The sequence below is a fragment of the Petaurus breviceps genome, unplaced genomic scaffold (assembly GCF_028583685.1).
Source record: "Petaurus breviceps papuanus isolate PSGF00001 unplaced genomic scaffold, PetGlider_PUasm1.0 186, whole genome shotgun sequence".
Lineage (NCBI taxonomy): Eukaryota > Metazoa > Chordata > Mammalia > Diprotodontia > Petauridae > Petaurus > Petaurus breviceps.
Genome location: NW_027185798.1, coordinates 9,143,177 through 9,163,639, shown reverse-complemented (window position 1 = coordinate 9,163,639; position 20,463 = coordinate 9,143,177). Strand labels below are relative to the sequence as shown.

The window sequence follows — 20,463 nt, the reverse complement described above, 5'->3', positions numbered from 1 at the left end:
CCCCAACCCATCTTGCACTGAATGACTTTGGGTATCCATATCTGTCCTCAAAGTCTTAGGGCAGTTTCAGGCTATGGAAGCTGATCTCCAAAGCACACCGAGACTTTTGAGACAGCCTAGATACGTATTTACCTTCTGTTTATGCCTCGTATGTTTTTATATGTTCTTGGCTCCTCCTTAGAAAATGTCAGCAGAATGGCTCGATTCTTCCCATTTGCTTTCCCAGTGCCTGGCATACAGTAGGCACTTAATACATACTTGTTGATTGCCCTGGTGTAATGAAGCCTCCTCTGGGCCTCAGTTTCCTCAAGAGGGAGAAGAAGGGGCTGGAATAGATGATCTCAGAGGTTCCTTCCAGGCTTGGCCATTGTAAGAAGGCTGAGGAGCTGACGTTTTGGGATGGGTGAGGTGGCCACCTGGTGGCCTTGTAGGAGCATTACAAGCAAAGAAGGCTTCTAGGAAGGAGCTTGTGGCTTACTGTGGTTGAGTTGTGTTTGCCTCTTTGTGACCCCATGGACCACAGCACGCCACTCCCGCCCATGCTCCACTGTCTCTTTGAGTCTGTCCAAGTTCACTCATTGCCTAGTTACAGAGGGAGGGCCCCTCAGGCAGCCCTGTGCCCACGAACATCTCAGCACCCATGCATACCCAACCCCAGACTGGGTCATTAGCTGCCTGATGACCCTAGACAGAGAGCATGTCAGGAAGGCAGCAAGTTCTGGTTGGGAGGAGGAGGGATGGAGGCCCAAGGAGGTCCAAGCCAGGTCAGAAGAAGAACCACACCATCAAAAGTAATGTGATGGTTGGGATGAGGAAACTTCATAATTCTCTCCTGAAGATCATGAAACCATCAGGGAGGGCTAGGAGATCGAGAAAATATGAGAAAGGAGAACCCCTGCCATGGCCTCCCCCAGATTTCGGACTGGAAGAACCCTCGAGGTCATCTTGTCCATTCCCTTGTTTCCCCAAGGAAGAAGCACTCATGGTAGCAGAAGATGAAATCACCAAGGAAGAGGAGGCAGAAAGAGAAAAGAGGGGAATCTGAGGGGATACACACATACCCCTCAACTATGGCAGGCAGGGAGGCGTTTGTGGGGTCCCAGATTTAGAGCTAGAAGAGTCCTCCGAGGTGATCCATTCTAGCCCCTCATTTGATAGATGAGGAAACTGAACCACATGTCTGGAGGAGGTCCTGCTGGAGGCCCCACCAACCCCCACTCCCCTCCATGGCTTCCCCAGCAGGGAATCTTGTCTAACTTAACTCTTTTTTGCCTCAGGTCAAACCTCTTTTCCCAGATGAGAATTCCAGACTGGAAAATTCACCCCAGATGTGGGCTGCCCTTTGGGCACCAGAAGTGGGGAAAGTTACCCCTTGGCTCCCAGGGACCTCAAATGTGGTTTCAAGCCACACAAATAAAATCATCTCTAGATGACATTTATTTACCTCAAATCTAGGGTATTGTGTTCATTTCTGAGCCACAAAACTAAGTATTTCATAAAATTTTAAGAATGAAAGTGTCAGAATGTTTTTTTTAAGTTTGTAGCATTTGGATTTCTGAAATTATTAAAGTTTAAAACTGCACCAAGGCTCTCGAGATGCCCAGTAGAAATGATTCATGGCTCCAGTCACTGTCCCTATCCCTATCCCAGTACGAAGCATGGTGTCTGGAAGTATTGTATATACTTATAAATGCTTGGTGATTAATTGATAAAATGGAGATGACATTCACTTCCCTGCTACCCTCCCAGGGACACCATGAAGATCAGATGAGGTAATGCGCTTAAGAACGCTTTCATGAGCAGCAGAAGGGACCTCTGGCCTGGGGGTTCTCACCCTAGCCTTTCCCCAACCTAGCTATACCAGTGTCTAATAGTGGGGGGAACACACCCAGGATGGTGGCTTGAGCTGATAGGATTGTCCCAAGCCCTCAAGGGGAGCCTAGAACCCTAAGGTGGGGAGATAAAGCCAGCTTTGCTCTGGTCTGGTGAAGCCAGAGTGTACCGGCTACTTTAGAAGGTGATGCTTGAGCTAAGTCCTGAAGTAAGCAAGGGATCCTACTGGGGGAAGGGAGGAGGGGGCATGTTCTAGGGATATGGGGTGGCCCACAGACGGGCATGGAGAGGCATTGTCTGTGGGAGAAGCAGGACCAATGCCACTTTGACTGGACTGTAGAGCAATGTATAATGAAGCTGAAGAGGCGGGTTGGGGCCAAACTGGACAGAACTGTAAAAGCAAACGGAGGAATTTGTATTAGATCCTAGAGGCAACAGGAGACAATCAGCCTTTATTGCACAGGGGAGAGACATGGTCAGATCCACCCTTAGGGGAATTCACCTGAGTAGCCATGCGGCCTATGGATTGGAAAGGAGAGACTCAAGTCAGGGAGCCCAATTTACAAGGGTTCTTCATTCTATTTGTATCATAGATCCCTGTGGCAGTCTGGTGAAGCCTATGGACCCCTTCTCAGAATAAAAACTGTAAATGCATAAAATAAAATATAGAGGATGACAAAGGAATATAAAATATAGTCATCAAATGTTTTTTTTTTTTAATTTCATGGACCCAGGGTAAGAATGACTGAATTAAGAGGCAATGAGGGTCTGAACCAAGGTGGCAGCCGTGTGAAGCTCTTCCAGAGAAAAGGGAGCAGCTGCCTCGGGCCAGTGGGCCCTAGACGCAGCCACAAACTTACTGTTCTTAGCAGGAGAATCCACCGATGGACAGGAATGAAGGGAGGGCAGAATCACCAGTCCATTCACCATCTTGGTTGTCCTGCTCTGGACACTCTCCATCTTGTCAGTATCTCTCCTAAAATATGGTGCCCAGAACTAATGGACCAAACGCTCCCAATGCGGTGTGACAAAAGCGTCCCTAATCCTGGGCACAGGCCCGCTGTGAGTGCATTCCCTGTCTTCCCCCGCCACATCACACTGTGGACTCATAGTAAGCCTGCAGACCCTGAGGCCTTTTTCAGATAGATTGGTATGTAGTTGTACCTCTCCCATCTTATACTTTTGAAGTTGTTTTTTTTTTTAAACCCCAAGTGTAAGACTTTACATTCATTGTTATTAAATTTCATCTTCTTGGATTCAGGCCAACAATGGTTTAGCCAGCTGCAAGCTTTTAAATCCGACCCTTGTCTTCTGCAAATGGGGCAAGACATCTGTTTCTTTCATCCAAGTCACTGATTAAAAAAGGTTTGATCTGCACATGTCCTGCACTCCCTGGCTTCTCTGCTCAGGGTCCCAAGAAGGGGAGAGGGGGAGGGGGGCTGTGTTCAGGAAAGGAGCCAGCCCAATCTTGAGTTCAAGTGGTTCAAGTCTACTTCATCTCCCACCTCCTGCCCTCTGATGAGACCCTCCCCCTGGCTGGTCCCTTTCTCTAGATCCTCACCTCTCCTGCTGTCTGGGGCACAAGCGAGCACCCCTTCCTTGTGGAATCACTCAGGTGACCCTTTCCTAGGTATTAGCACACACACCCTTTCTGGAAATTATTTTATAGTTAATATTTGGTATTTACTTACTGATTTGTCTTTGTTTTCTCCTCTCTGATAGAATGTAAGCAATGTGAAGACAGACAGGAATGATTGCAGTTTTGGGCTTTGCAACCTCAGTGCCTAGCATATACAAGGCACCTAATAAAGATTTAATTGAATTGACCCAAATGTGGCCTTTCTGGTGTTGCTTTGGGCTAAGGTCCTCTGTGACCGAAGTATTTTCCACATTCCAGATCCCACCTCCAGAGAAAAGGGAGCAGCTGCCTCGGGCCAGTGGTCCCAGACCTCAGCCACAAGTTTATTGTTCTCAGTAGGAACTCACCACACTTTATCAATTCAAGTTTCAGGAAGGGGAAGGGAGGGAGGGGACGGGGAAGGCTGTGATCCGAGTGACACCATCTGAAACTCATCACTTTGTACAACATTTGAACAGAGGAAGATCCAAACAAAACAAAACCAAGACCCCAAAACAGACGTGATCAGAGAAACCAACTGTCTCTCTCTCTCTCTCTCTCTCCAGGACTCTTAGCGTCCAGATGGTCAAGACACGACCCCACCCCAAAGCCCAAGTGATCCACTTGCCCTGTGTCGGCCCAGGTAAGAGGTCCCCATCCCACTCTATGCCTCAGCTCGCCCACCCACCCACAGTGCCATGATTCTGCCAACAGGAAGTCTACGAGAGCTCTCCTTCTGGGTCACAAAGAGTGGCTAGAACCTGAAGGGAGTAACAGGATTTGAGCTTGGGTTCGGTTGTTAAGTTTCCTGAATATGTTGCTGTTTTCGTTGAAGATGACACAGAAGATCCAGGTGGGGCAGGGGGTGTGGCGTCTTGTGTTGCCCCGCACACCAAACACAGGGGGCATATTTCTACATCTGAGAGGGTGCCTAACCTGGGCACAGTTCCTGGGGCATGTCCTTCCTCACAGCCCTGGGTTACTAAAGGAAACTTTCATTACCACTCTGACCTTGGCTTCCTCCTTCCCTGATAAATGAGACTTGCACTCAATGACGCCAAGGCCCTTACCAGCTCAGAAGCCCATTGCCTTGGGACCCATTGTGTCACAGGGGGCCGAGGGAAGAGGAACTGGAGATGTCACTGAGTCTCACTGAGGTTCTACTTGGCAGGAAGGCAGCAGTGAACAAGCGGGGGTGGAGAACTTTTCTTAGCGAGGGGAGACGAGGGCCAGCATGGCTGGAGGGGGAGTGGTCTACTGGCCTCGGTCCCCTGGCAATCCTACATGGGAGGCAGCCTGGTATTGAAGAAAGGATTTGGAGGCAGAATACCTGGATTGTAGTGCAAAGAGAAGCTGGGTTTGGAGTCGGAGGACCTGAGTTTGAGCCTTGCTACTGGTGTGACCTGGGCCTCAGTTTCCTCATTTGTCAAATGAGGCTGTTGGACTAGATGGCTCCTGAGGTCCCAGCCAGTTCTAATTCTATCATCCCTTCTATGGCCCAGGTTCAATTTCAACACTTTGACTTATTCCCTGTGTGTCCTAAGGTAAGTCACCACTTCTCTGGACTCAGTGATCCTTCCAGCTCTAACCCCTAGGAGCCTAAGGGGAACGGGGTAAGTGCTGGCCTGCTGGGAGCTTTGGTAATCATATTGGATGCCCTGCCACTGGAGGGCCCTGTAGAGCATAGAGACAGAAGCAAGATGGCCTTGGGAAAGAGCTGGTTAGTGCTTCTAACAAGACCTAGGGACCTATGACCCTGGCGCTGCCCATCAGTGAAGACACCAACTGCTGCCCAAACACCCCATAGGGTAGAGAAAAACAGGAGGCATCTCCCAGTGCCCTGGGAGGGCTGGGATCCCTAGAACCCAGGGTTGGGGGTGTGAGTGGGGTCTTAAGCCAGGAATAGACACCAAAAGGAAATCTAGTGTCTCACATTCCTGGGGAGGGAGGCCATTGGGTGGTGCATCCACACATCTGTATGTATGTTGCACAGGCTTGAATATGTGAGGATGTGTGCTGTTGGAGTACACTCCTATTATGGAAACTCCCTTCACTAGGGCAGATCTCAGCCCATCTGTGACTTGGTACCCAAATCCTAGGGAGTTAGTTGCTTATGGGTCACAGATGGGGTTTGAACCTGGGTCTTCCTGACTCCAAGACCAGAGTTCTAGTCTCTGCTTCTGGGATCTGTGATTTCTCCAGGATAGGGAACTCCCAACAAGGAAACTCCCTTGTATAGGACAAGTACTAAATGAATGTTTATAAAATGAACTGGTGTCCCTTTAGACATTGGTCTAGCAGGGAAAGGAGCCTCTTTTCTGGAATTTCATATCCACCCACAAAACCCAGCAGAACATGACATATAACCAGGCCTTGTGGGTCTCTCTGGAGCTCATAGGGAAATGTGGCTGGAGATATTTCTCCCTTAGATTTGGATGGGAACCAAAATGGAAGCCTGTGTTTCCTGCCGAGATTTGAACTCAGGTCTCTCTGGCCAGGATCAGGCTCCTGATTTTAGTCCAGTTGAGTTGGTTGATGGGTAAGTGATAGGGGCAGGGAGGGAGAGGGGCATGGATTACCCCCTGCCTCCCAATCTGACAATGCGCCATGGCGTTGCCTTCCTCCTAGATGGGAAAAGCTGGAATGAGCCTGTGTGAGAGCATCACTGTGCTGGCTTACACCTGAGGCCACAGGGGATGGTAGGTCTAGGTTCAGAGGACCAGGTTCCAACCTCAGCTCTGCCCATTGTTCTCCAAGTGACCTGAGACAAAGCGATTTCCACTTGTAAGAATGGAATTAGATGCAATAATCTTTAAGGTTTCATCCTGCTCTAAATCCTAGGATGTCGCCCTTTGTTGTATCCAAGGACAGCTGTTTGGCCATCAACCAGCTCAGGAAGGAGCTTTCTTCCTGCCCTTCACCTCTCTGGGCCTCAGTTTCCTATACAAGAGGTTGGATTAGATGGCTTCTGAGGACCCATGATCCTAAGTCACAGTCTTCCTGGGTCTCAGTATATGCATCTATATAATGGGCCAGCGGGGGTAGCTGGCCTCGGAGGTTCCTTCCAACTCTAGACTGAGGGCATTATGATTTGCCTCATTCCCAAGCCACAGGGTGGGGCCCCAGTTGGTTGCTCCATCTAGCAGGAGAGACAACTGGAAGCTCTGGAGAGTCTAATGGGGACTGCCCCTCCCTCAGCTCCAAGGAAAGGAACAAACGGGAAGGGGAAGGATGTTGAGGAGTTGGGACCCAGTTTGGGGCTGGCTGCTCGGCCACCTCGCTTTGGTCCCAGAAAACGAGTCTGAGAGTATCATGGGATGGTGGGAGCCAATCTTGACTCGGATCTTTCCGGCTCCATCCCTCACCCAGGTCTTCTGGCCAGCCTAGCTGGGGGCAGAGGGATGGGTCACAGAGGCTGATGTCTGCATATCTTGTGTCTTTCCCTCCCAGTTCTTTCCTACTGATGACTTGTCCCTAACTTTAAGAGTTTGGGACATCCACCCACAGCCCTGGGCTTATGGCTGCAGGATAGCAGATAGGGCCAAAGGAAAGGCATGGGGCTGGTCCACCAGCGTCTACAACACCATCTTTAGCGTCCACCTGCTGGCTAGCATTAAGCTCGTGCCAACAGCTGAAGGAAGCTAAGCATGGAAGACCAGGGAGGGCTTAAGACGTGAAAAAAGAAGTTGGGGAGTCTGGTAACTCACCATAACACAGTAAATTTCTCTGAATGGAGGAATGGCATGTATGAAAAGTAGATGAGGTTGGCTGAGGAGGGGACTCGGTACCATGAGTGGTATCACACAGCAGGGAGGAAGGGGGCAAGGGGACCCCCAGGGAGGAAAGTTTCCCATAGCCTGCTCACACCAATCCTTCTGTCTCAGCCGGCGGCTTCATTGGTCTCCCCTGGTGGGCTGGGAGTCAGCGCTGGGATCCCGGTCACCCCAGATGCCCTTTCAAGAACAGCAGCTGTCCTGGGATAGCCCAGCTGTTTCCTGGCTCGCAAGGTCAAGGCCTCTGAGGGTAGGGGGAAGCCAGGGAGAGAGGAGGCCCAGCTCCCCAGGGGCCATGCTCTAAGTCGCTCCTGTTCGTGGTGGGGTGGGGAGGCTCATGATTCTGGACTCTTTGAAGCCATAGTCTTCCCAACCACACACACACACACACACACACACATACATACATACATACACACACACATACATACATACACACACACATACCTTCCAAATTGGATTCCAGAAGCCTTCTAGGGCTTCCCCAAGTGTCCAGATCAGAGCCTGGAGGCCACAGAGGAGGGGCCAGGGAGGATGGAAGGGGCCACACTGGCTCCTTCCAGCAGGACCCATGTCTGTGAACTCCTCCAGGTCAGGGCAGTGGGATATGGGTTGGGGGATGGGAGAGGGAAGAAGAGAGGGGGATTGTCCACATCTGTTAGTACACTATTGTTACAAACACCATTCCTGTCTCAGAAGGGACAATCTTGGCCAAGTGCCTGGAGGGGAAGCTGGAGGTGAGCAGTAGGTGCATGGCTGCCCAGGCGAGCGAGTGAATCCGGGCGTGAAATGGGCCTCTCTCCACCTTCTCCTGTGGTCAGTGCTTCTCCTGGAATACAGAAAGCAGCAGGTTAGGCCCTCATCTGAACCTCCATATCCTCACCTCCAGGCAGCCCAGCCTGTCCTCCGGTCTGGAAGATGCGGCTTCCTGTCTGCGGGCTCTCAGGCCTCTTAGCTTCTCTGGACCTCAGTCTCCTCAAATGTCAGATAAGGAGCTTGGAGTCTTGGCTCCAGAAGACACATGATGACAGACTTCCCTCCTCTCAGGAGAGATCTGGAAGGCTACGGGCATGGAATGTCACACAAACTGGATGGATGTTAGTCAATTTTATATAACTGTTCTCCTTTATTACTAAGTATAGCTACTATTTCTTTATTATGAGAGAGTGTATTTTGGGAAATAAATTTCTAAAAGTCCTACTCCCAATTTGAAGTAAAATGAGGCAGGGAGGGTGGGGATAGATTTCAAAATGGCCTTCCAATTCTGAATCCTACGATCCTGGCCGTCACCAGGGCCAATCCCTTCTTCTCTGCCTCGGCAAATTTTACCTATCCTTCAAGGCCGAGCTCAGATCCTACCTTCTCCATGCAGACATCTCTGCCCACAGTGTGGAGTGAGTCACATGCCCAGGGACTCACTCATACACTGCCCTTTTGTCTATCTGTTGTTGTGCTAATGTTCCTGCCTCGACTGTCAGCTGCCTCTGGGTGGGGGCTCATGGAACATTAGAGATAGAAGAGAGCCTTGGAATCCATTCATGGTTCCATGATTCCCTGCCCCATCGGCACTCATGAAAATCCCCTCTGTTTGAAAGAGGAGGAAGTTATAGCCCAGAGAGAACGATTTGCCTGGAGTCACCCAGGCAGGAGCAGGATTAGAATTTAGGGCCTCTCATTCCCCACCACATATCTACTCCACAGAATACACACAGACATCTGACCCAGGTGCCTGGGACACGTGCTTGCTTGTTTTGTTGAATCATTTCAGTCATGTCTGACTCTGTGACCCCATTTGGGGTTTTCTTGGCAAAGATACTGGAGTGGTTTGCATTTCCTTTTCCAGTTCATTTTACAGATGAGGAAGCTGAGGCAAACTGGGTCATGTGACTTGCCCAGGGTCACTGAGCTTGAAAGTTTCTGAGGCCAGATTTCAAACCTGGTCCTCCTGAGTCCAGACCCAGTGTTCTATCCACTGAGCCACCTGGCATCTGGTACATGTAATCATATCAATTCCATGAATCTCCTCTATTTGACTGATGTCCTCTGTCCCTATTAATAATAAAAGCAATCTTGCCAACTAGATTGAGTTGCCTAATGATACAGCAGAAAGAGCAGATTAGCATTGGATCTGGATTCAAATCCTGCTTCTGTCCTTTCATATCTGTGTGACCTTGAGCAAGTCCCTTCACCTCTTTGTTCTCATATGTGAAATGCTTGGTATATATGTGTTTGCGTGCTGTCTCTCCCACTGGATTGTAGGCTCCTTGAAGGCAGGGGCTATTTTTTTTGCCTCTTTTTGTATCTGTGGTTCTTAGCACAGTGTCTGGCACACAGTAGGCACTGAATTAATGTTTATTGATTAACTGTCATCTCCCCCATTAGATTGTAAGTTCCTTTGGCCTCTTTTGGTATCTACAGAGCTTCCCACAGTGCCCGGCATATACGTTTACTGGTTGCTTGCTTGATTGAGGTAGCATCTGAGGTCCCTTCCTGCCCTGCCCTGCCCTCCAGCAGAGGCCAGGAAGCCATCAATGGCTCCCTCCTACCTCAAAGATGAAAGCACAGTCTTTCAGCCCTGCGTCTATTCAGCTGGTTCTAATCAACTTCCTGGCACATTACTCATCTGCATATTCTCCATTCCAACCAAATTGGCCACTTGCGGTTTCCCTGTGTTGTTTATGTCCAGGGGCTTTATCTACATGCCCACGATGCCCTCCCTTAGCCTTTGAGAGGGTCAGCTGGGTGGGGCCATAGTGCAAAGACCCCTCAGTAAGACCTGAGTTCAAATGCAGACTCAGACACTTACTAAGTGTGTGGCCCTGGGCAAGTCACTTAACCCTGCTTGCCTCAATTTCCTCATCTGTAAAAATGAGCTAGAGAAGGAAAGGATAAACTACTTTGGTATCTCTGCCAAGAAAACCCCAAATGGGGTCACGAGGAGTTGAACATGACTAAAAAACAACTAAACGACCACCAAAGCAGGGGCAGCTAGGTGGAGCAGTGGGTAGAGCAGTGGCCCTGGAGTTAGTAGGACCTGAGTTCAAATCCGACTGTAGACACTTAACACTTATTAGCTGTGTGACCTTGGGCAAGTCACTTAACCCCAACAGCCTTCCAAAAAGCAAAACAAAAACAGAAACAATAACAAGCACCAAAGCCTTTCAGAATGCCTGGCTTCCTTCCAGGCTGACCTCAAGTGCCACCCCCTACAGGGGGCCTTCCCTGATTGCTGGTCCTGGTTTGTGATTTCTCCCACCTGCATTTACTTATCTGTGCACATGTAAATAGATTTGGAGCTGGAAGGAAGAGGCCGCCTAGTCAGACCTGCCATTTTGTGCGTGAAGAAATTAAGGGCCAGAGGTGAAATGCCTTGGCCCAGGGCACACAGCTTCAGAGCGACAGGGGTCTTGGGCCTTCAGACGCAGGGCTCAGCTCACTGTCCCCTCCAGTGCCCCTGCACTAGAACGTCAGAGGCTCGAGGGCAAGGACTCACAGCTGGCACTTACAGAACACTCAGGAAAAGTGAGTGAAGGAATGGGTGAAGACTGTGGAAGCCCCCAACCCTCAGTGCATCAGCAAAGGCTCGAACTGAGGGCCAAGCAGGGTCCTGTGATGGCGGACCCCAGGGATTCCCACCCGGCTGGGGCCAAACACCCAACCCTACAAGTGGTCCTCACTCTACAGAAGCATGGAGCCAGGTCTTGGTGAACACAAACAGAGGACTTCTTGAAGCGGCTGCGTTACTCAGAGAGAAACAGCAGATTTCCATGGATAGGACCAGTGGCCATACTTTGCAACAGTGATGACTCTGAATAGGGAGATTTGCATTCTATTTCATGTACACTGGTGCCCTACAATTGCAGAGTGGTGTGGTAGGCCAGAAGACCTGGGTTTGAATCCCACCTTTGACACCTCCCAGCTGTGTTACCCTAGGCAAGTCCCATCATCATTCTGAGCCTCGGTTTCCCCATCTATAAGATGGGTATATTAATAGCACCCCCCCCCAAGGGTTGTTGTGAGGATCAGAGGAGATAATATTTGTCAAGGACTTTGAAGACCTTTGGGGCTAGAGTAATGTCAGCTCTTCATTTTTTTTTTATTTTTAAAGGATTCCCACAATGGCTTCCATCATGCAAGAAACCTTCCCTTGCCTCATTTATCTGTTTCTTAAGTGTTTTTTGGTGAATTTTTTAGTAATGAGTTAGAATGTAAGCTTCTCGAGGGCAGGGCTGTTTGGTTCATGTCTTTGTATCCCCCAGTGCCCAGTACACAGTATTCATGCTTGTTAAATGACTGGCTGGTGTTTTCCCTTCTGGGGTTTCCTTCCTTAAAGCAGAGCTGGCGGGCTTCAGGGGCTCCGCTCAGAATCCTCAGCCCGACAATGGTCCAGGGCAGGGGGCACTTCCTTACCTCTTGTTTCCGGGTCTTGTCTTGTTGATGGATGCCATTGGTGGAACCAGAATTGCCAATGGTCTGTACATGAGAGACATTCCGTTAGGATTTCACTATAAGAGAAGCTTCCATGTCTGGGGTTTACAAAGCGTTTTCCCCATAGTGGGAGACAAGGTAAAGATTATCCCCAGAGGGGAAACTGAGGCATAGAGAAGCTAAGGACTGGCCCAGGATGTGGAACCTGGGTCCCTGGACTCCAAGTCATCCCAATGTCCTTCACATCTGACATCCTTAGCTCTAGTTCATGGGTTTTTATGTACATGACCCAGTCACAGGCCAGGGGCTGGTGAACATTTTCCTAAAAGAGACTGTCTAGGGCCCACCCTAACATCCCACACAACTCTAGCCCCATCGATAGATGATGCCTTCAATACTTTTATGTTTTGTCTTTCCCTGTTAGATTCTAAGCTCCTTGAAGGCAGGGACTGTCTTTAGTTTTCTAATTTGTCATCCTAGCTCTCAACACAGCACCTGGAACATAGTAGGTGCTTAATGAATGTTTACTGAATTGAATTGCCCCTAAACATATGGCTTTATGAGCAGTTGAGAACCGCAGTGGTTTCTCTCATTTTCACTGGTGTTGGCCATTCCCTCCACCAAGTGAGATGGGCACATGCTCAGTCATTCAGAGGCTCAGTGCTTGCAGACATTAAGAAAGGAAGTGATTTGCCCAAGGTCACACCGCCTGAAGTACCAGAGGCAGACTGGAACTCAGGTCTTTCCAAGTCTCTGTGTATGTTTGGTGGAGGTACATAACGGGTGTGCACAGGTTACAATACAAACCAGTGAGAAACTCTGGAGAAGAATGAGAGTCACCAATGAGATGAGATGGGCCCATCACATATAAGACTGCGGGGTGATGGGTGGACAGCCAGAGAACCCCACTGGTAGCCTTGAGATGTTAGGAGAGAGTGAGGAAGGCTCCCAGTCCATCGGGTTGACCCTCCATAGCGAAATGTGGAAGGACTCTGACAGCAGGTGTGCAGGGTGGGCAAGCATGGGTGGGTGACGATGTGTATCATGGCAGAGAACTCCTGAAGCAATGAGATCACAGCTCTTTTGGGGTATCTGAGTATACAGTGATATTTGGGAGGTAGGGAAAGGGCAAAGCCAGAATGTTTGCTTGGGATTGCCATCCCTGAGCCTGCCTCAAGCATTTACTACTTGTGGGACCCTGGGTGGGTCAGGGTGGGCACAACTTGGAAACTGGACAGGCCATAAATCATCAGGCCCGACCCTCTTTGGGAAATCCACCTGCATAGTGGGCAGAAAGCATGGCCCGGGTCTGCTGCTCCCGACACAGGCTGGCTGGTGTCTGGCCAGAAGGGCTCACCTGGGATTTCTCAGGGGAACTCCTCATGGCCTCCATGAGCTTCTCCATCTGTTGGCCTTGTTCCAGAGCACTGCGCAGGACATCTTCTGTGCTGACCAGGCGATGCTGAAGCCGTAGGACCTCCGACTCCGAGGACGGGTCAATCAGGGAATAACGCCTTTGGTCTGATGCCGATCTCTCTTTGTCCTGGCAGAGGAGACGACTCAATCGGTCAATCAATTCACGAGAATTTATTAAACTTTTACTATATGCCAGGTGCTGTGCCAAGGCTTGGGCATGCAAAAAAAAGCAAATACAGCCCCTGCCTCCAAGGACATTCTAACAGGAGAGACAATACATCCATAGAATGATAGGGAAGCAAGACAGGCAGGTTGAGAATGACTCCCAAGCCCATCTCTCTGGCCCAACTTCTCTCCCAAACCAAACCCATCACATTCCACCAGAGACAGCTGTCTCTGCCTTCTCTGTGCCCACTCTTGGGCACCACCATTGGGCACCACCACTGACAAGCTCTTAACCTGGCAGCTACCTTTGACTCCACTTTCCTTCCTTCTCCACATGACAGCCAGCACCATTGCTTCTCCTTTGATAACACCTCTTAAATCCATCCCTTCTCCCCCACCCCCACCCCCACCCCCACCCCCACAGGCCAGGCTTGCATTGCCTCCATCCAACCCAATCCAACCCAAGAGACATAGACTAGATGCAAAGCATCCCTCTTGCCTGGATTCCTGCAGGAACTCCCTGACTAGCCTCAGTCTTTCCGTCATCATTCTGTCTGCCTCCAGTTCATGAGAATAAAAACATCAGCTGACATTCACGTAATGCTTTAAGTATACAAGATGCTTTTTCAGTGACCACAGGCATTATGGTGGCAGGAAGAAGAGATATGAGGGAAGACAATCTGAGTTGTAATCTCAGCTAAGTTTACTTGCCTTCAACCCGCCCACCCACCCACTCAACCAGCATTTATTAACCCCCCACAGGGGATACAAAGGCAAAGAAAGAATCAATCCCTCCTCTCAAGGAACTGACTGGCTATGTGACCTTGGGTAAATCTCTGTACCCAGTTTCCCCCTCTGTAAAATGAAGAAATTCTTGAATTTCCCTTCTAGCTCAGGATCCTATGACAGGAAAGTAGCATGCTACAGTGGCTCTGGATTCAAATCCCACCACTGACATTATGACCTGCGTGACTTTGGGCCAATCACTTCACCTATCTGGCCCTCAGTTTCCTCTCCTGAAAAGTGGGGAGGTTGGGTCAGATGGCTTCTGAGGTCCCCTCCAGCTCCAGGCCTGCAGTCCCCTGAACATTGTGATCATGATGGAGATGCTGGCAGGCTGCCCCCTCCTACCTGACTACCTCTTTTCAGTCCCCTTGTGATTTAGTATTTAAATCTACAAGGCTCCACGTTCTCCCCTGAGCCTGGAGGCAGCAGGCAGTGGTAGGAATAGAGCCCTGGAAGGCTCACTGCCCTCCCTGGCTCTTGGTCTCCTCATCTCCAACATGAGCATCTACTCCACAGGGCTGCTGTTGGAGAGACAATGAAGGCAAATGCTCAATATTTCAATCCTCTGCCTCCACCCAGGGATAGAACCCATTCTCCATGCATGGAATGTCAGGGTCAGACAAATTAAAAGATGGGAATTATTTGGTGTACAGAAAAAAAGGCTCCTGTAAATGGCATTTAAAATAGGATTTGAGTCAGAAAAAGGGGAGAGAAAGCTTGACCACAACCTTCCCTAAAACACCCAGAATGGGAAAAGAATGACACCCATGCCATGGGATTTTAGGACGCTGGAGGTTTTCCAGAATCACCCATGGAGTCGGCGCAGAGCCGGCATTCAAGGCCCTAGAGCTTGTCTCCAGAAGTCACAGAACCCCACATAAGCCCACCCAAGGACCACAAGGGTGCCCAGGTGAGCTTTTGTTTTTAAAATGCCAGTTAGAGAATCACAGAGTGGGACAGCTGGAAGGGACCTGAGAGACCATCTAGAGCCACCCCCTCCTTTGAAAGAGGAGGAAACTGAGGCAGAGAGGGGGAATTCAGGACTTGCTGAAGGTCACAGAAGCAGGGAAGGGATCTCTGAGACCAGCCAGGGGCAGCAGTAGCTGTAGTGCTGGCCTCGAGTTCCAATCCAACCACAGACATTTAGAAGGCAAATCTAAAAATGAGTGACATCCAAAGTCTCTTTCAGCTTTCAATCTATGAGTGTGATCCACTGGGGTCAAGCAGATCTGAAGAGGAGGGTATCTCCTCTGCCAATCTCCTGACAAGTGTCACTCATCTCTTAAGACCTTCAGAGAGACAGAACTCTGCCTGCCAACGAAGTCCACGCCACTTCTGGTCATCTCTACTAGGAAGGCGACCAATGCTTTGGCTCTGCCTCTCTGTAGTGCCTGACTGTTCTCCAGGGCCCAACATCACCAACCTAATTTCCCGTCCATATGACAACCCATCAGATACATGAAGACGGATGGCTACCAAGCTCCACTGAGACTTCTGTTTCTCAGACCTGAAGGTCACCAAGCTGCCCTATAGCCATCACAGGCAGGATGCAAACCTTCCTCCTCCAAACCAGGGTTCTCTCCGCTACAACACCCTGCCCTCCACCTCTCCCTGGGCACTGCCATCTTCCTCAGGGGCGACACATTACAGTAGTGATTCTCAAAGGGCCTGTCATTGCAGACAGAAGGAAATGTATCAATAACTCGGTTTAATAAGCTCCTTACTTCTCCAGCATGTATGGTGTGGTAATTATAGCATTCACAAAATAAACAAAGCTTGCCTGTTGCACATATATATTAACCTGGAAGGCAAAGCAGATCTGGAGTTCACAGAGGACTCAACCAAAGCATCTCCTCTGGCCGAAAGAAAGCGTACAGGCGGGGATCTCCCAAATCTGCCACTGTGGTGACATGCAAGCACTCCCCGTGTCTCAGTCCCTCATGGCAATGAGCAAAATTGCACACAATGAAAACCACTGCCCTGGGCGGATGAAGTGGAAAATGCCTGCCGAGTCGACCCTGGTGGGTGGGGAACAGGCCTTGTCACCAGCACCAAAAGGGGAGAAAGAAAACTTTCTCAGCCATTCAAAATGTCAGTCACCTCTCAGTGCCTACCTCTTCTCTCTCTCTGTCTCTCTCTTTCTCTGTCTCTCTCTTTCTCTCTCTGTCTGTTTCTGTCTCCGTCTCTCTCTCTCTGTCTCTCTCTCTGTCTCTCTGTCTCTGTCTCTCTGTCTCTTTCTCTCCCTCCCTCCCTCCTTCCCCCTCCCCTCTGTGTTTCAGGGGTTGGGTTCAATCATTCAAAGTGTAAGACACACAGGGTGTTGTGAGATCTACTCATGGGTATTCAGTGGCCGAGTCTAGGGTGGAATCCCCTCTGATGGTGCCAAGGAAACTAGAACTATCCCTCTTATCCAACCAGGCCGATGAACCACAGTTTCCATTCATTCAACAAGCATTTGGTAAGTGCCTACTGTTTGCCAGACTATAAAAACAGTAACAAAGCAATCTGCACCCTTAAGGAGCTGGTATTCTGTTAGGGAAACACACACACACACACACACACACACACAATTTATACTTTGTTGTCGTTTGTCTTTCTTTTCCATAAAGCACCAATGACATCACCGGGTGATGTGTTAAGACAGTTTTGGGAGGAACAGACCTTAGCCCCTGGGCGGTCAGACCTGGACGTGTGTGGGAGGTGACTCAGGACCTGACCTTGGAAGGAAATAAGAGATTGTACAGGGCAGAGGTGAGAGACAAGATGGTCACAGTTTGGTTAGAACCAGTAAAGTGTGTAGGGGGGACTGATGTGAAATATGGCTGGAATGAGGACGTGAAGGCATCTAAGGCCAACCAGAGGAATGTACATTTTATCCTAGAGCAAGAGTGATGTGATCTGGGAAGGCCAATGGGGACGCTGGCAGAGGATGAACTATAGAAGGGAGACCCTGGAGGCCAAGGCTATTACAATAGTCGAGGAAGGTGGTGAGGAGGTCTGCACTCACCTGGTAGCCATGGGAGGGGACAGAAAGGGATGGATGTGAGAGATGTCACACAGTGAGAACTGACAAAATTTGGCCAATGACTGCATGGGAGGGACAAAGGAGGTAAGTGCCTAGTGGGACTCTGAATTCATGTGAGCGAGTGAGCCTGGCTGGCCTGGAAAGATGGCGGTGTCTTGAACATTTCTGACAATGGTCTTCTCCACTTGCAGGGGTAATAATAGGTAGAGGTCTATGGGTCAGGGCAGTATCCTGGTGAGGACAAGGTCTCATTTCTAGGATTACTTTCTTCTCTTCACAGGACATGAACCTACTACAGACATGAGCTGTTGGCCAGGTGGGGAATTGGATGGCAATGTAGGTGGGTCAGTGAGGCCCAAACCCACGGAGGGATGTACAAAGCAGAACAGTGGTCCTCCCAACAAGGGTGGGCACCGTCAGCTTTCCATAGAGGGGCAGTATGCCATCAATTGCCACGTGGCTGCTAAGTAAACACACCACTATTGTCTGCCCGGCTGCTGTGTCCTCCGGACCCCCTGACATCGCCATCAGCTCAGCCCCTGCTAACGACTCCCAGGGAAGGGTCCTGCCTCTGAAATCTCCATTTTAAGGTGGCAGATAAGGGTCTCTGAGCATTCATGTGACTCAACCATGGCCATGAAGGTCAACTAGTAAGCATCTCAGGTGGGGTTTGAACCTAGGTGTCCTGATGCCAAGCCCAGCATAAAACCTATCATGCTACCTTGTTATATGTATGAACCTTCTTTTCATTAAAAAAAGTTAACAAGCATGTATTTTCTCTTCCCACCCATCCTTTCCAATTAAGAAGAAAAACAAGTCTGGTAACAAATAGGCAGAGTCAGGCAAAACAAATTCCCCCCTTGTCTATGTCCAAAAATCTATGTCCCATTCTGCACCCTAGGTCCACCACCTTTTGGTCAAGTACATGAAAGCTTAAAGTTAATGTTATTTAAGGTTTGTTTAGAAAACACTCTTAAAATATGTGCTTTTGGGGGCGGCCAGGTAGCACAGGAAGTAAGAGCACTGGCCCCAGTATCCCCAGGATGACCTGGGGATCGAATCCAGGCTCAGACACTTAGCACCCACCCAGAAACACCTGGCTGTGTAACCTTGAGCAAGTTACTTAACCCCAATGCTTTAAAAAAAAATGTGTGCTTTCACTTCAACAAGCTAGGAACCAAACCATCCCATCTGTCTGTCAGGATTATTTTTGGGTGGGGGGATACGCCTCCCTTGTAGCCAGCCTCCCTGGCTCACTCACCAGCACAACCAGCTTCTCTCTCAGCCCCCTGATGTCGTCTTTGAGCTTCTGCTCCTTCAGCCTCCATTCGGCCTTGTGCACCTCACGGCTCAGATCCCTCTCTGGCCCTGGCGAGTGACGGTTGGCTTCGAGCAGCAGGGCCCGCAGCTCATTAAGACTCCTGGACGGGAAACAGACGGAGATGACTGGTCACAGCCTGGCACGTCCCTGCCTCCCAGCTGCAGAGGCGGCCCAATGTCCCTGGTCCCTTGGAGTCCAGGCTGTACTCATTCATGCAAAGATGGTTTCCTGAGAACCAAGTGGATGCCCAGGCCTGAGAGAAGGGGGGCAAGCTATCGCCCTGCTTGTCAGGAGTGGGTGATTCAGCTGGGGAGAGAAGACCCACCCACACAAGACAATTGAAAAACAAGTCAGGAGATGGGCCAGAGAGGAGAGAAGAGACAGTCAGGGCTAGAGGACCATGAGATTGTGAGGGGTTGCAAAGGCCATCAAGTTCAGCACCCCCATTTTACAGAGAAAGCATCTGAGGTCCAAGAAGCCGACCTGACCAAGGTCCAAACTCCCGACATTTTTATAGATGAGGAAACAGAATCACTGAGGGGAAGAAACTTGCCCAGGGTCACACGAAGTGTCTGATTCTGGGTTTGACCTCAGGTCTTCCTTACTTCAAGTCTAGAGCTCTAATCACTACTGGAGGAATCATGATGGGCTGGGGTAGTCATGGAAAGCTTCTCGGAGGAGGTGAGGTAGGAGCTGAGCTTTGAATGATGGGTAAAAGGGGATGGGAAAGATATTTCAGATGGGGGGAAATTATTAAAGGTTTCCCATATTTCTCATCCTCACAGCTGACATTCACATTAAGGTTTCCAAGACCCTTTCTATGTATTATCTCGTTTTGACCCTCCTAATTTTGTAAGGGAGGGGCTCCAAGGAAGAAAAAAACCACTATGAGCTGGGTGTAGTCAGGGAAAGCTTCCTAGAGGAGGAGGAATTTGAACTGTGTCTGGAAGAGTTTCTAAGATGAAAAACATGGGAAGATTTATCTGAACTGATGCAAGGGCAAGGAAACACTGACTGCAACTATGTGAACAGAAAGGATCATGTGCTGGCTGCTGGGTGGTTATATGTAAACCCAAAGAAGATGAACATCCCCCTTTTGCTGAAGAGGTGGGGGACTGGAGGTGTGGAATACTGCATACCTGTCCATCTATACGCCCTTTATTTTATTTCTAATGGTGTTTGGGTTGTTGTGACAAGGGAAAGTTCATTGGAAAGACTGTTATGTACGAATGAAAGGCAAGAATAAACCTTTTAAAAAAGGTAAAGAGGATCCACTTTAAAAAAAAATAAAAGGCTGCAAGGATAGAGAATAGCCCTTTGGAAGTGGGTGTGTCATGTTGGAAAGTCTTCCCTGTATTACTGTGGAAGCCTTGGGCTAAGAAGATGAGCTTCCAAAGTCCACTAGAGGGCGCCTGAGGCCCAGGACAGAGACTGGAAAAAGAAGCGAAATACAATGGGCAAGATCGATGCTCTCTCCAAAGGGCTTCCTGGAGCCACCCAGAGGGAAGCATGTACCAGGCAGGCCCGCAGAGCATGATCCCTGCCTCCCGGAAACCTGCAGAGCCCAGAGCGTGGGGATCGCTTGTTATTTTGCAGAAAGTGAAGTTCAGGAAAGCTTGATCCCGTGGAAAGAAAACTGGGTCTAGAGCCAGGGGATGAGGGTTCAAATCCTGCCTCTGACCCCTGCAACACGTATGACTTTGGGCAAGTCACTTAATACCCTTGGGCCTCAGTTTCCTCATCTGTAAAATGAAGGAGATGGCCTCTTGGGTCTTTCCCAGCTTGAAATCTATGAGCCTGTAAACTTTGACTGTTTCATAACCTCGAACAGGACGTGTCTCTGGGCCCCAGGTTGTCTTTGTGTGAAGTAAAGGGTTGGACCAGATGGCCTCTGATGCCCATGCAAGCCCAGATCTATGATCCCATGCTAGCAAGGTGGGGAGTAGATGGAACACAGGCCTTCCCACCTTCTTCCCTCCATCCCTCCTTCCCTCCCTCCCTTCCTTCTTTCTTTCCTTCTTTCTTCCTCCTTCTTTCCCTTCTTCCCTCCTTCCCTCCTCTCTCTTCCTTTCTTCTTTCTTTCCTCCATTCTTCCTTC

General features: G+C 49.6%; 1 protein-coding gene across 1 annotated transcript in view; it reads right to left on the bottom strand.

The window, feature by feature from the left end:
* Positions 1 to 3,761: 3,761 nt before the first annotated feature.
* Positions 3,762 to 20,463, bottom strand: part of CLIP2 (CAP-Gly domain containing linker protein 2) — a 124,346-nt gene continuing 107,644 nt past the window's right edge. The window contains exons 13-17 of the mRNA XM_069089148.1: positions 19,881 to 19,920; positions 18,306 to 18,465; positions 13,010 to 13,195; positions 11,635 to 11,697; positions 3,762 to 8,053 (exon numbers count right to left, since the gene is read on the bottom strand). Coding sequence (XP_068945249.1) covers positions 8,042 to 8,053; positions 11,635 to 11,697; positions 13,010 to 13,195; positions 18,306 to 18,465; positions 19,881 to 19,920 — 461 coding nt within the window. The 3' untranslated portion in view covers positions 3,762 to 8,041. The remainder of the gene's footprint in view (positions 8,054 to 11,634; positions 11,698 to 13,009; positions 13,196 to 18,305; positions 18,466 to 19,880; positions 19,921 to 20,463) is intronic.